The 16,524-nt window shown below is 39.8% G+C and overlaps 1 protein-coding gene across 4 annotated transcripts in view; it reads right to left on the minus strand.

Annotated features, from left to right (window-relative positions):
- Nucleotides 1-16,524, minus strand: part of Adamtsl1 (ADAMTS like 1) — a 905,649-nt gene that overhangs the window by 38,826 nt on the left and 850,299 nt on the right. For all 4 annotated transcript variants that reach the window (XM_048783907.1, XM_048783906.1, XM_048783909.1 and 1 more), the window contains one exon: nucleotides 15,029-15,163. In XM_048783907.1, the coding sequence (XP_048639864.1) occupies nucleotides 15,029-15,163 (135 nt within the window). The remainder of the gene's footprint in view (nucleotides 1-15,028; nucleotides 15,164-16,524) is intronic.

The raw sequence follows: 16,524 nt of genomic DNA on the forward strand, positions 1-16,524 counted from the left end.
ATTTTTACCTAACCTTTGACCATCAGGACTTGCTGTTCCCACAGCTATCTTTGGAGAGGAAGTGGAGATGATCTTAGTCTTCTAAAGGACCATGATGAAAATTGGCTTCCCCAAAATATAGCTTGAGGACTCACTGACTGTCACTGTGGACATTTCCTCGTAACTGGATTCAGGAAGTGCGTGCTCCAGCTCATACTGGGAGGATCAGGAAGTGTGCTTTTGTGGGGTGAGGGTGGAGGTGTGTGGGACAGATGATAAAGCTGCAATTACAATAGAAATGAGAGATGGAAATAACCCAAAGAACTCCTAAGTCAAGGTCCTGCTACCAACTCCTATTAAAAAAAAAAAAAAAAAAACAAAAAAAAAAACTTTGAGAATAATTATGTAGCCTCTTCTTTCCCAGGACTTAGAATCTAGCTGGGAGATATGACACAGATAAGAATATCTCCAATAACTCAAGGAGGGCTAAGTTAAGTGTCACCCTGACCTAGAGCAGGGTTTGACCAACTATGGCCTGAGGACCCTGGTTCTCTAAATGAAGTTTCATTAGAATACAACCACATACATTTACTTACTGTCTAGGGATACTTTCACTCTGTAATTGGCAGAGTTGAGTGGCTGCAACAGAGGCTTTATGGCACAAAATGCCCCAAATATTCCCTATCTGGTCCTTCAGAGAAAAAGTTTGACCAAGCCTGGTTTAGGGCAAGTGCTTCAGGAAGTTAGTGGAGGGTGACCACTCCAGGCTGGAGTACTCCAAGAAAGCTTTATGGACTCCTTGAAAACCTGTAGGATTTAGCTAGGGAGGATGGGGAGAGGACATGATTCTAGGCAAGGAAGTCAAAGAAGGCTGAAGGCCCTGGCAAAGACTAGGGAGAAGTTTGGCATGGAGAGTCAGGAATGGGATGATGGATGGATGTAGAGGGCAGGTCTGAAACAACGGCTTTGAAAGCCAAGCCAAAATATTTTAAATGATAAGGCATACCACTTTTCCATTCCACATGATTAGTAGGTGATGGAGAAGTGACTTTTAAAGTCCACTCAAACCTTGAGAATCAATTTCTAAACGGGCCGAAGTTTAGCTCCATACCCAGGGATTTTGATTAATTGGTCTCAATTGGAATTTTTTTTTTTTAAAAACTTCCCAGGTGGCTCTATTATCCAATTGGGATCCTGTTGCTAGATGAAGGAAATGGCCAGACACGTGCCTGCAGAAGCTCAGGGCCAGGTAGACATAGCAGGTGCCCAACACATGTGAGTCAAATTAAATCAGCAATATTGGCTTGTACCAGAGCCAGCCTGATAAGCCTCTATTTTACTAGAGTCAGCTATATAGCATTTGGTTGGCCACATGGTTTCCAATAAAAGAAATCACTTCTGCCTGCCTTTGGCTAATCCTGGAAAAGCTCGTGATGCTCAATGCAATATTGAGTCTGTTTATATATTTGGGCATTTATAGATTTCTCTCTCACTATTGTTTTAATGTGACCGTTTAAAAGGCCTTACACAATTTGCCCTCTGCCTTGTTAACTCTGTAGTCTCCCCACCCCCAATGCCCCCTTGTCCTCTTTCTGGGACTTCACAACCACCACACTGACCTCTTTGTGGTTCCTGGAACACACTAGTCCTATCTACCTGTACCTAGGATGCTCTTCACTTCTCTTCCTGCAGACACATCCAAGTGAGCTCTCAATAACTCTCTTTGCATCTTTGATCAAGGATTATGTCTCAGGGAGTTCTCCCCTGACCATCTAATTTTAGTTTACAACCTCCTTCCACAGACATCATGCATCCCTCTTACCTTCTTTATTGTTCTTCATAACATTTACTACCTTCTAACATGGGATCCTGTTTTCTTTTTTGTTTATTTTCTATTTCTCCTACTGTGATTAGGTTCTAAAAAAAGGGGGATTTTTGACTGCTTTATTCCCTGTTGCTTTCAATGTGTGCAGAACAATGCTGTCCAGACCTCCGTAAGGAGTGTCAGTCAGTGCTTGGAATGCTTTGACTTGTCCTTTGAGATTGAGCTTGAGCAACTCCTCTGTTAAACCCTCTGTACTTCTCCCTTCACCAAAGGCAGCTCCCCCTTCCTCCTCTGCAACTCCCTGGAGCTTTTCTCACACTTATTGACTTTTCTGACTCTCCTACTACTTCTGAGCACCAGTCTGGGGAGGGTCTCAAAACCTAGCATCCAAGAGAAGCTGAGCAGGGGTGTGTCAGGGAGTGAGCTGGAATTTAGCAGCAGAAGCTGTAGAAGAATGATTCATTGCCCCATAACTCCCCTTCCTGCAGGTGCATACCTGAGCAGCTCTCCTTTTCCTATGACACTTGGCTTGAGCCAGTGTGCGATGTGTCATTGTCACCTAGGTGGATGCTTTTGAGAATCTGTTGGTTCTGAGGTTAATAATATTTCCCCTCTCATGTGAACTGTGTACCAAGTCCTGTCGATGTTACTTCTGATGTATCCCTGAATCCATCCACTTCTTTCCATTTTCTCCCTCACTCTCCTCTCAGCCATGGTTATCTCTGACCTGGAATACTGTGACAACTTCCCAAACAGGGTGCTCCATCTAGTGTCTTCCCCTACAAACCAGCCAGAATAAGCTTTTGAAAACACAAAACAGACAATGTCTTTCTCCTGCCTTTAAAACATTCAAAGACTTCCCAGTGTACTTGGAATAGAAAGCAACTTTTATGAGATGCAGACTGCCAGCAATTTGCTCCCAGGTCCCTCTTCAGCCTCACCTAAAGTTAGCGCCCCTTGGTTCTCTCTGAATGGTCCTCCCTTGTATATGTTTTCCTGCTGTAGAACCCCTGCTGCTTCCTCCACCTGGAGTGCTTCTAACTTTTTTCATCTGGTTTACTTCTACTCATTTTCCAATCTTGCTCAAACATTTCTTCCTCAGAGAAAGCTTGACTAAAGCTCAGACAATAGGCTCTGTTCTGTCACATGCCCTCAGAGCACCTAGCTAGAAAGTTCTTCCCTTTTCTATCATCTCACCAGACAATGTGCCTCCACTATAATCAAACTACAAAAGGAAAAGTTCATTCATCGGTTTTGTTCTTTACTGTATCTTCAGTATCAAGAATGGTGCCTGGTGCACGGTAAATAAATGCTCCGTGCACTTTTCTTGAATGAATGAGGGCTGGGTTTGTGTTTCTTATTAACTGGTATCCCTGTCCCTAATCCAGTGACTGGCACATAGTAAATAAATATTTGTTGAACACATAAATGGACTGATCCTTGAGATATTGCCTTGTCAGGCCCTTCATTAGGAATTCTAACACAGAATATTAATATTTGTTGAACTGTTTTCTAATACACTCAGGGGTCTATGTGTGAACACTGGTAGCTCCACCTTTGGACTCCAGACCTGAGTCTTGTATTTTCCAGCCACATTTCCCTCACCAGTGTGACATTATCTGTAGGAATATCCTACCTTAACTTCAGTGTTTTTAACCTTTTAGCATGAGATTTGGATCTTCAAGAGATTATTGCTCTTAGCAGAGACAGATAGCTTCTGCAGTTCTCAGCAGAGAAATGAACAGAGAAGAAACTGTGCAAGAGCCCATCCCTACCGGGCAGAACAGAAACAGCACTGCCTGAGCGCAGTGTGGGCCTTGGCCTCGATGCCTGGTCTCATGAGCTGGGAAAGCCTTTGGGAAGTGGATCAGCTGTATTGAGGTGAGGCCCTGCATCTGATGGGCTGGCTGCCCTGGGAAGCACGCAGTGTAGCCAAGAGGCTGTCTTGTGTGTCTGTGCCCCATGCCAGGCACCATAGCTTCTTTCAAGGAAATGTTTTACTCTGAAAATTCAGGTTTGAGTGACTACTTGACTCTCCCTGCTTTTGGTTAATCACACAGCATGAGAAAAGGTTGGTGCCATTTGGCTCTGGGGCTTGGTGACATATCTCCAAGCAGCAATGTGTGCCTGCACTGGGGAGTAGGAACTTGCTCACTCACTGCTATGATATAGATGTAAGGTACCCCCCAAAAGCTCATGTGTGAGACAATGCAAGAACATTCAGAGGTGAAATGAATGGGTTATGAGAGCTGTAACCTAACCAGTGGATTATCTGGGTGGGTAACTCTAGGCTGGTAGGGTGTGGCTGGAGGAGGTGGGTCACAGGGCATGCCTTTGGGGGTATTGTTTCCCTGGTGAGCAGCTTTCTCTGCTTCCTGATCGCCATGTCTCCAGCTGCTTTCCTTCAACATGCCCTTCTGCCATGGTGTTCTGCCTCACTCAGGCCTGGAACAATGAAGTCACCCTTCTATGGATTGAGATCTCTGAAATAGTGACTGCCAAATAAACTTTTCCTTCTCCAAAATTGTTCTTGCTAGGTCTTCTGGTCACAGCAACAACAAAAATGAACTAAAACACTCAAAAAGGAGAGTGTGTCATGAAAGAGAGGGGGGCAGCCCAACCCTATGTGGATAATCTATAGGAGATTCTTACGTAGGTTTAAGATCTAAATAAGATATGCTGAAAAAAGTACTGAATTGCCCTCCCTCCCTCCCTCCCTTCCTTCCTTCCTTCCTTCCTTCCTTTTTTATTTTTTGGTACTGGGGATTGAATCCAGAAGTACTTAAACACTGAAACATATCCCCAGCCCTTTTTGTATTTTATTTAGAGTCAGGGTCTCACTGAGTTACTTAGGGTCTTGCTAAGTTGCTTAGGCTGGCTTTGAACTTACAAACCTCCTGCCTCATCCTCCTGAATGGCTGGGATTATAGGTATGTGCCACCATACCTAGCTGAATTGCTTTTTTTAAAAAGCCACACAAAATTATGTATTTTGCTGCTGGAGCCACTTGAGGCCATCTAATTCTAATAAAAATTCAGGGCCTTTAGCATATGGGCTTTCTTTATTTCCTGACCTTCCTAAGGATAATCTCTACTCTTGCACGGCTTTTTTTTTTTTTGGTCTTTCCAGGTCTTTGACCTCATGGAGACTGCCTAACTCAGTGATACAGTGGAAAGAATATGACCCTTGGAAACAGGATGTGTGATCACCAGTGTAATACCTCAGCATCCTTTCTAAAAATAAGGTGGAGTGACTATATCATGGGTTGGCAAACATTTTTCTGTGTAGGGCCAGACAGAAAATGTATTAGGCTTGTGGTCATAGAATCTGTGGCAAATACTTTACTCTGTCCTTGGTGTGCAAGCAACCGTAGACAAGACATAAGTGACTGAATAGGTGTGGTTGTGTTAGCAAAACCATTTGTTTATTAAAACAAGTAGTTTTTGTAAATCTACATAGGATCCCCCTTGACTATTCAGCTGAATTCAGATCAGTGTATGCATTTAAAACTACCTGAGGCAGGGTAAAAAAAATTACCCTAGAGAATTAATTGGTAGGTTACATAGCTCGAGAAAAGGTTGTGTTGGCTGAATGTTACCAGTGCCCGTTACTCATATAGTGTAGGATACAGTTTCCGTTGCCACCAGTCAGGATGGAAAACCTCATGATTCCTAGAACATTGAGTAGAATGTGGTTTTGGTGTAAGGTCACAAATATATAAATGAAATAGAGACAAATTGATATTCTACAAAGGGGACTCATAGGAGGAAGGATATCCTTTCAAAAATGGTTATGCAGAAGTTGGCTATCCACATGCTTATAAACAAACTTCAAAATATACTTCTCATTGTATACAAAAATAACTCAAAATAAATCATAGACTTGATTATAAAACCTAAAACTACAAAACTTCTAGAAGAAAATATGGAAGAAAATTTTTGAGACCTTAGGTTAGACAAAGATTCCTTAAATACAATAAAAGAATAATCAACAACAGAAAAAAAATAATAACCAGAACTTCACCAAAATAAAAATCTCTACCTTTGAAAGACACTATTAAGAGAATGAAAAGACAGTCACTGACTGGGGCAGAATATCTGAAAATCAGGCATCTGATAAAAGGCTGATATTCAAAATATACAATGAACCCTTAAAATTCAATAATAGGCAAACAACCTATTTAAAAGAAACCAGGAAATAACAAATTAGAATATAAAAATTAAAATAAATAAATAAACTCAAGAAATTAAGGTGGTAAAGAAGCACATGAAAAAATGTTCAACAGCATTAGTTAGGAAAATATAATTTAAAACCATGACAAGTCATACATGGAGTAGAAAGTCTAAGACTAAAAAGACCAACTAGAGCAAGCTGTGGTGAAGATGTGGACAATCTAGAATTTCATATACTGGTGGTGGCAATGCCAAGTAATGTAACCACATTGTAAGACAGCATGGCTGTTTATTAAAATGTTGATCATACACCTGCCATCTAATTCAGCCATGTTATTCCTATGTGTTTAATCAAGAGAAATGAAATGTTTTTAATCAAGTGAAGATCAGCATGTGAATTTTTATAGCAGCTTTATCTGTAATAATTAGAAGCTAGAAGTAACCATCCTGTTCCTCAACTAGTGAATGATTAAAAAAACCATAGTAGTTCTATAAAATGGAACGTTAGTCAACAATAAAATGAAATGTTCCATTGATATATTTTATAATATGGATGAGTCTCAAAATAATTATCCTGACTGAAAGAAGTCACATTCCCAATAATCTGGTTCCTTTCTAGAAACACTCTGGAAAATGAAATCTACTCTATACTGATAGGAGCAGATTAGTGGTTGGCTGGGTGGAAGTGGTGGGGTGAGAGTGTCAGGAACCAATTATGAAGGGGTCTGAGGTAACTTTTGGGGAGAATAAATATGCTCATTATGTTGACTGTGGTGATGGTTTAACAAGTATGTACCAAAATCAAAACAAAACTTTAGACTTTAAATATGTCTTATTTATTTCATGTCAAATATCAAATTGTCAGATGTATGTTAAACATGTTAATATGTATTTGTATCTTATAACTCAACAAAAAGATAAAAATCTATTAAAAATGAACAAAAGGTCTGAATGAGCAATTTATAAATGAATATATATGATTATTAAACAGTGAAAACTCAAATGATTTAAAATCACAAAAAGAAATACTACAGAAATACAGAAGATAATTAGAAATTATTTTGAAAACTTGTACTCCAATAAAATAGAGAATATCAAAGGCATTTTCAAATTTCTAGAGTTATATGATTTGCCCAAATTGAATCAGGATGATATACATAGTTTAAACAGATCAATTTCAAGCAATGAAATAGAAGATGCCATCAGAAGCCTACCAACCAAGAAAACCCCAGACAAGATGGATATACAGCTGAGTTCTACAAGACCTATAAAGAAGAACTAATACCTATACTCTTTAAATTATTTTGTGAAATAGAAAAGAGGGAGCACTTCCAAAATCATTCTGTGAGAACAATATCACCCTGATTCCAAAACCAGGCAAAGACACAGCAAAGAAAGAAAACTTCAGGCCAATATCTTTAATTAACATAGATGCAAAAATTCTCAATAAAATTCTGGCAAATTGAATACAAAAACGCACCAAAAAGGTAGTGCACCATGATCAAGAGGAATTCATCCTAGGAATGCAAGGTTGGTTCGACATACAAAAATCAATAAATGTAATTCATCATATCAATAGACTTAAAGATAAGAATCATATGATCATCTCAATAGATTCAGAAAAAGCATTTGACAAAGTACCCATTCATGTTCAAAACATTAGAAAAACTAGGGATAGGAACATATCTCAACATCATAAAAGCTATATATGCTAAGCCCCAGGCCAACGTCTTTCTAAATGGAGAAAAATTGAAGGCATTCCATCTAAAAACTAGAATAAGACAGGGATGCCATCTTTCACCACTTCTATTTAACATAGTTCTTGAAACACTGGCCAGAGCAATTAGACAGACAAAGAAATTAAAGGGACATGGATAGGTAAAGAAGAACTCAAATCAGCATTATTTGCTGACAATATGATTGTATACCTAGAAAACCAAAAAAATTCCACCAGAAAACTTATAGAACTAGGAAAAAATTCAGCAAAATAGCAGGATACAAAATCAACACTCATAAATCAAAGGCATTTCTATATATCAGTGACAAATCCTCTGAAAGGGAAACGAGGAAAACTACCCCATTTACAATAGCCTCAAAAAAAAAAAAAAAAGAAAAAGAAAATACTTGGATATCAACCAATCAAAAGAGGTGAAAGACCTGTACAATGAAAAATATAGAACACTAAAGAAAGAAATTAGGGCTGGGGATGTGGCTCAAGCGGTAGTGCGCTCGCCTGGCATGCATGCGGCCCGGGTTCGATCCTCAGCACCACATACAAACAAAGATGTTGTGTCCACCGATAACTAAAAAATAAATATTAAAATATTCTCTCTCTCTCTCTCTCTCTTTAAAAAAAAAGAAAGAAATTAAGGAGGACCTTAGAAGATGGAAAGATCTCACTTGTTCTTGGCAGAATTAATATTGTCAAAATGATCATACTACCAAAAGCACTATGTAGATTTAATACAATTCCAATCAAAATCCCAATGATATTCCTCATCAAAATAGAAAAGGCAGTCATGAAATTCATCTGGAAAAATAAGAGACTCAGAATAGCTAAAGCAATTCTTAGCAAGAAGAGTGAAGCAGGTACCATCACTATACCAGACCTTAAACTACACTATAGAGCAATATTAACAAAACCAGCATGGTATTGGCACCAAAATAGACTGGTAGGCCAATGGTATAAAATGGAGGACACAGAGATTAACCCACATAATTAAAGTTATCTTATATTAGACAAAGGCACCAAAAACAAACATTGGAGAAAAGATAGCCTCTTCACAAATGGTGCTGGGAAAATTGGAAATCCATATGCAACAAAATGAAATTAAACCCCTATCTCTCACCATGCACAAAACTCAACTCAAAGTGGACCAAAACCTTGGAATTAAATTAGAGACACTATACCTATTAGAAGAAAATGTAGGCCCAAATCTCCATCATATCATCTCCCCAACTTCCTTAATAAGACTCCTATAGTGCAAGAATTAAAATTAAGAATCAATAAATGAGACGGATTCAAACTCAAAAGCTTCTTTTCAGCAAAAGAAACAATCAGTGAAGTGAATAGAGAGCCTCCAGAATGGAAACAAATTTTTAGTACTTGCTTATCAGATGGAGCACTAATCTCTAGGGTATATAAAGAACTCAAAAAATTAAACACCAAAAAACCCCAAATAGCCCAATCAATAATTGTGCCAAGAACTGAACAGACACCTCTCAAAAGAAGATATACAATCAATCAACAAATATATGAAAAAATGTTCAACATCTCTAGCAATTAGAGAAATGCAAATCAAAACTACTCTAAGATTTCATCTCACTCCAGTCAGAATGGCAGCTATTAAGAATACAAACAACAATAAGTGTTGGCAAGGATGTGGGGAAAAAAGGTACACTCATACACTGCTGGTGGAACTGCAAGTTGGTACAGCCAATCTGGAAAGCAGTATGGAGATTCTTTGGAAAACTGGGAATGGAACCACCATTTGATCCAGCTATCCCACCCCTTGGTATATACCCAAAGGACTTAAAAACAGCATACTACAGGGACACAACCACATCAATGTTTATAGCAGCACAATTCACAATAGCTAAACTGTAGAACCAACCTAGATGCTCTTCAGTAGATGAATGGATAAAAAAATGTGGCATATATACACAATGGAATATTACTCAGCAATAAAAGAGAATAAAATCGTGGCATTTGCAGGTAAATGGATGGCATTGGAGAACATAATGCTAAGTGAAGTTAGCCAATCCCCAAAAAACAAATGCCCAATGTTTTCTCTGACATAAGGAGGCTGATTCACAGTGGGGTTGGTGGGGGGAGCATGGGAAGATTAGATGAACTCTAGATAGGGCAAAGGGGAAGGAGGTGAAGGAGGGGGCAAGGGGATTCAAAAAAATGGTGGAATGAGATGGACATCATTACCCTAAGTACATATATGAAGACACGAATAGTGTGATATACTTTGTATAGAACAAAGATATGAAAAATGTGCTCTATGAGTGTAATATGAATTGTAAAGCATTCTGCTGTCATATATAATAAATTAGTTAAAATGCTACATGTAAAGACTCTTGGCCATATTTAGAGTTGATAACGTTTGGAGGAATGGAATCTTTCATACAGTTCTGAGGAGCATACAAGTGGATAAAACTTTATTGGAACAGGGTGTTGTGGCAAATGCCTGTAATCCTAGTGACTTGAAAGGCTGAGGTAGGATGATCGCAAGTTCAAAGCCAGTCTCAGCAACTTAGTGAGGCCCTAAGCAACTTATCAAGAATCTGTCTCAAAGTGAAAAATAAAAAAGGTTGGGGATATGACTCAGTGGTAAAGTACCCCTGGGTTCAATCCCCAGAACCAAAACAAACAAACCAACAGAAAAACTTTGTTGGATGGTAATTTGACAACATTCAACAAAACCCAAAATTATACAAAGCATTTGACACAGTAATCCTACTTCTTGGGAATTGATCTTGAGTAAACAAGAATCACACCCAGACTTAGAAATAAGAATTTTTACCATATCTATTTTAAAAATACTAACAACAGATTGCAAACAACCTAAAAATCCAAGTCTAGAGAACTTGTTGAATAAAACATGATATCTCCTGCCAATGCAGCCATTAAATGTGAAACCGTAGAAAAACATTAAGAGACATGGAAAATTTTGCTATATTTCTGTAAGTGAAAAAATGTACAAGCAGTATAGAGAGTACATTTCATTTTAGGTAAAAAATATAAAATGTATATATTAATGTCTAGGAAAAAGGGATTTGCACTGCTTCTCTCAGGGTTAGTTAATTATAGATAATTTTCATTTTCTTCTTCTCACTTGTATTTTTAATTGTTGTACAATGAAGATGTATTGCTCTTATAATAAAAATAAAGTCATTTAAAAAAAAATCGATGCTAATACCCTATAAATGAATACTATAAGAAATCATAGACTTAGACCTTGGTAGCCAAAACCAATATTTAACTGAAGGCTGAAAAAAGGTTCAGGAGCTTTAGGGAGGCCTGAGATGCTGCGCCTGTAAAAATGGAGCCCTGGGCAGTGTTGGTTTAGGCCTTGACCACCAAAGATGGTGGCATGGGCCTTGCTCTCCAGAGCAGCTGACAGTTTTGACCTCTGTTTGGGGTGGGGGGGAAGATCACTGTAAATAAGACCCCCCCCCCCAAAAAAAAGCACTTCTCTTGCCTAGGAGAATGGATCCAGGGATCCAGTGAGGGTGGGTCCACTCTGTGCGGCTAAGGCCCCACTGGGCATCTTCCACTTAAGCCTCATTTCCATTTTATGGTTATGAAGTCTCAGGCCCAGAAGGGTGCATGCCTGTGTTGCCTAGTCAAAAGACTTAAAGGGGAATCCAAGCCAGCGCGTTTGATAACTGAAGTAGCCATTTATTCAATCAATTCACCTAGTGGAATCTGACTACTCAAGTCTCAGTGAAGAAGAGTTAGCTCTGAAACTGGGCTTTAAAGACCCCCAAATCTCCTTTCTCCCCTTCCTCCCATGAAAGAGGAGAATCAAAGTCCATGAGTTGCCATCTATGTGCCACAGAACCACGAATCTGTTACAGCTGGCTACCCTAGCACATGGGAGAAATGCCTCCACCTGAATCTCGCCACTCACTGGCCTCAACAGAGTGAGCAAATGACTTTCATCCTGTATATGAACTGCCACTGGGCTTGGTGGGAATGTTAAAATGAATCCCAAGGCTCTACCTGACTGAGTAAAGAAGAGCATCATAATTAGGGATGCCTAGGCTGTGGGAGAGTGATTGACAGCATCTTTTGCCACATATTTCCACTTTGGTCTAGAATACCTGTTACCCTCAACGTCGGATTTCTTCATTCAATCTCCCCTACTATTGATTATTCCTATGGAAAGTCAGATGCAATCTTGCACATTAGTTTTACTACATCGTTTTCTTATTTAAAAACCATCTCAACATCTGTCCCTATTTCCCAGGGTAGTAAATCTACTTCTTTAGCCTACCAATCAAGGCCCTCCATAATCTGATGCTGCTTAGCTTATTGTTTCTGTTTCTTAGCAACCTTGCATAAAAACCACCTCTTGGGTCTCTATGACCTATTTCTTAGAGCACACACTCTGGTCTGAAAGGGTTACCCTTAGGAGCCAGGTATGGTAGCCTGTCCAACTGGGAATGACTGTGAAACCAGACTTAAAGATAGTTAGTGTAGTTAGGCAAACCGCGTCTGATATTGGGTCTAACAGAGAAAATGGAGTCGAATCTAATAAAGAAAATGGAATCCGATTTGAGTCTGGGAAAGCAGAAACTGCACCTGGGAGATTTAAATGTTAGAGTCTCCAAGGCCCTGGCCCATCCTAAAGAACTGTTAATGAAGCAACTCCCAGCAGGTGGGGAAGTGCTAGTCAATTCAGCCTAGGCCTCTTCCTGCCTGGATCACTCCTCTCCTGCCCCATCAGACCACCTGTTCCCCACCTTTTGGCCTTCCCACCTGCATCCCCTATCACATGCAAGATAAAGGACTGGAATGTAGAAGGACAAAGAAAACCTTAAATATATAAAGGATGGGATTTCCTCATCCCATGGATTCCCCCTTTTGGATCCCCTTCATCCTCCAGGAGAAGTCTGTTCTACCTGCTATCCTTCAATAAAGCCTCTTACTTTCTATTCTACACTTGCGTGGGCATGCTTCTCTGTTATACTTCAGCATTCAGGGAAGCAGGACTTGTCAAGGTAACCAGCATTATCAACTGGACTAGCAGATCAGAATGAGTCACTATCTGGGAGCTCAAGGTGGGGAGAGGGCATGAGGACTGCTGAGTGGACCAATCCAGCTGAGGTTTGCTGGTATTGATGGCGTAGTTTCTATCCCCATTTAACTGCCTGTCCTCAGCCTTAAAGCAGTGCAGCCACACAGCTGTCCTTAGCCTTATAGCAGTGCAGCACCACGGCCGATTCTGAACAAATATTGGAAGATATTTTGCACAGGATGCATAGTATTTTTTTTTTTTTTACCATGAATGCCATTTCACTTTCTTCTTGACTATTTCAATCTCATTCATCCTTAAGTGCTCAGTTCCAAAACACCATAGAAACTCTGGTGTTTCTGTCTCAAATAACCTCCTTCTCTAAGTCCTGATATTTGACATCACTCTCCTCCCTAGTTTGCCTCCACAATTCCATGCAGATCTCCCTGGTTCTGTAATAGTGTTGATGCAACACCGTCATTCACTGCTAAGTATCCATTTTTCCCAGGCAGTTACATTCAGGGACTTTATGGGTACTGACTCACTGTCTCATTCAGATGGAGCATTCTGGTTATGGACTATGATATTAAGGTGTCTTTTAACTGTTAAATTTAAATGCCAGTCTTAGGTAACAAAGCACCATAAACTAGTAGTGGAATGCAGGAGCATAAAGCACAATAAATTCTTATTGCCCATGGCTAAAATGAGACAAAATATTATTCCAGAATAAAGGAAAAAGAAAGTAAAGCTATCATGGAAAAAAATATGAGCAGATTAACTTTTCCAGCATGTTGAATGGCGCCTGAGTGACCAAAAAGAGTTATTCAACTTGAAACTAAACAGTTGCTGGTGACTGGGTTGTGATGAATAGTTATGATAATTTTTTATAGGGATGAGTCTAAAACTCATCACTAAAAAGAAATTCATAATGCACACCCTTACTTTGGAATAAGTTTGCCATTTATAAGCCAAAGAAACTATGCAATCTGAAACTTCTATGAATTTTGATTGTTGTGATATGGAAAAACTCAAGGCCAAGCTTTTCTAAGTTATGGGAAACAGAAAATGGCTACTTGTTAACTGTATTTGGGTCTTATTTTTTTCTCCGCATCAGAAACAGAGAAATCAAAAGTCTTTTCCATATGCTGATAAGCTATGAGGACTCTGCTAATTTCAGATGATAATGAAAAATTAAAGGTACTTCTTTGGGCTCTAATTCTCAACTCATGAGGTCCTTCTTTGGCCATGTTGATAAGTTATCACCAATACAATCAGAAAACCATTTGACTTTGTTATTTGTTAGTTCGTGGGTAGAAGAGTAGAGAAACTTTAAACTTTGAGCCAAGGGAACAATTCTAGTTACAATTATCAACATTTGAGGTCACAGAGAGTTAGTGTGAAGATTTCCCACACTTTGCAGGCTTTGTTGTTACTGTTTACTGTTTTTAAAAGTAGTTAAAAGCTTTTCTTTCTTTTTTTTTTTTTTTAATCCTCATCTTAAGCAGTGTTATGTTTTGGGTTCATAGCACAATCAAGAGGAAGGCACGGAGCTTTCCCATATTCTCCCTGCCTCTAACATTCATAGGCTCATTTCCCCCAGCACTTTGTCGGAGAAAAGAAGTCCTTTCTCCACCTTGATTATTTCCAGAGGTCATGAGTGAAGGTTCCTTTGGCATTTCCATGCTTCTGGTGAGAGGACTCAGATGCTTTTGCACAACTCTCTGCTACCAGAGGACACCTGTCCTGTAGGCAACAATTTGGTGAAGATTCCCGATGCTAAAAGCCAGGGAGGTTTTGCCTTGAGGAATCCATCTGGGCTGATGTCAGACTGTGTTATATATAGAAGGCTGGCCCAAACAGAATCATGGGCTGTAGAAGGGTGCTGACATTGCAGCTTTGTCCTTGAAAGCTGATTATAGCTCTGTTTAGGTAGGAGGAAGCCATAGGGGTACTGGAGAATGGGAGAGGAGACAAAGGAGCAGTCCTTTACTGCTGTACCTTTTTCAAAGTTCACTGAGTCAGCCTCATCAAGAGGATCTGAGCTGTGGCATCAGCCCAAGTTAACTCAGAAAGGAACCATATTGGAATCTAGACAAGCTGTAGGGTCCAGACTGAGAACGGCCCTCACCTCATAGGAAACCTCAGCCAAGTTTCCACTGGTGAGTCTGGATTCTGTAGGCAATTTAGTGATTTCCTGTTGGCCACCCCCCACTGCTGCCTCCTCCCACCTGCAAGTAGTCACCCATCCATAAATCCTGTCCAGCCCTGGATTTTTGCCCAATGTTTCAGAGGGCTGGACTCACCAAGGAGAGCGGAATTCCCAGGATCCAGGACCAGCTGTGTTCCCAGAGGAGATGTCAGCACTGAAGGCAGGTTCGGTCCAGTGGCTGAGAGCAAGGCCTTGATATCTTCCAACTGTGTGGGGACGTGGGGGGGATCTATAAGAAGACAGATGGTTGAAGCATACAGGCTGTATTAAGGGACAGAGAGAGGTGGCAGGCGTGTGTGTATGTGTGTGTGTGTGTGTGTGTGTAAGGCAGAAATTACTATTATTATAATTATCATTTTTTTGCAGTGTTGGGGTTCAAACCCAGGGTCTTGTGCAAGTTAGGCAACCACTCTACCACTGAACCACATTCCCAGCCCCAGGCATTACTAATATTGACTCTTAAAATCACTTTTACCTAGGAAGAGATCTACTTATCAAGGCAAATCTGAATTTCAAACTTAATATTTGATGCCTAAAATAATGAGATAATAAAAACCAGGCACATTACCTTCAGGGGTTCCTTACTTTTTATCACATCACCATTGGGTCCGTATAACTTTGCAGATAAATTAAACCATATTATAAAGAAACATTTTTAAAAAGATAACTTTGGCATTCGCTATATGCCAAGTTGTGAGATAATAGTTTTCATCTCATTTTTCATTTAATTCTCATAACATCCTTTAGAGTGAGGCACTTTGTTATTGTCCCCTCACACAGAAATATGCCACAGGCATTTCTTATTTAAAAGAACACTATGAAACACAAAAACACTATGAATGGCTTTTTCTATGAAGAAAAATATCCAGTTGTGAAGTTAATTTGAGGTCTTGATTTTATGCCCACGTGGACCCCCCAAATAAATAGGATAGGAGGAGGTTTGCACTGGATGCCTTGTCATTCAAAATCTTAAGTGGAGTTAGGGCTAAAGTCATCAGAAGTCAGATAACCTGAGTTAAAAGTGACAGAAATAGGAGACACAGTAGCTTATCATTTCCACTGGACAAATAAAAAGGCAAGCATTTATTGAACCTAGTGGTGGAATAATCCAGATTCTGCTGGAAAAGCAGCAGAATCCTTTTGCCCTTCTCCTTGTGTCTCTTGAAGCACTACTGTGCCCACTTCCACGGCCAGTGGCTACTCTTTTCTTCAGAGCACTTTGTGGAGTAGAATGAGAAGCACAAGAATTGCTCTTGTAATTGATGGTCATTTCAACAGGAATGAGTGAGGTCCATAACATGTGTTAGGCACTTGTCTGGGATGGTAAATAAATAAGATTTACATTTTATTCCCTGATGGTGTCTGAGTCTACTTCAGAAACATCCCTCTGTCTTGCTGCCTCTGACTGCCAAAGACCATCATACGGAGAAAACAATGGTGAACCTGAGATTATTTATCCCTATATGAAATAGAACTCGGAAAACCCCTCTTCGTTAGGTAGAGGGAAAACACCGTGCTTGGATTCAGGAATCCTCAGTTTGAGATATGGCTCTGTCATTCACTAACTTGGGAAGTCACTGAATCCTGCTG

The sequence above is a fragment of the Marmota marmota genome, unplaced genomic scaffold (genome assembly GCF_001458135.2).
Source record: "Marmota marmota marmota unplaced genomic scaffold, marMar, whole genome shotgun sequence".
In the NCBI taxonomy this organism is placed as follows: domain Eukaryota; kingdom Metazoa; phylum Chordata; class Mammalia; order Rodentia; family Sciuridae; genus Marmota; species Marmota marmota.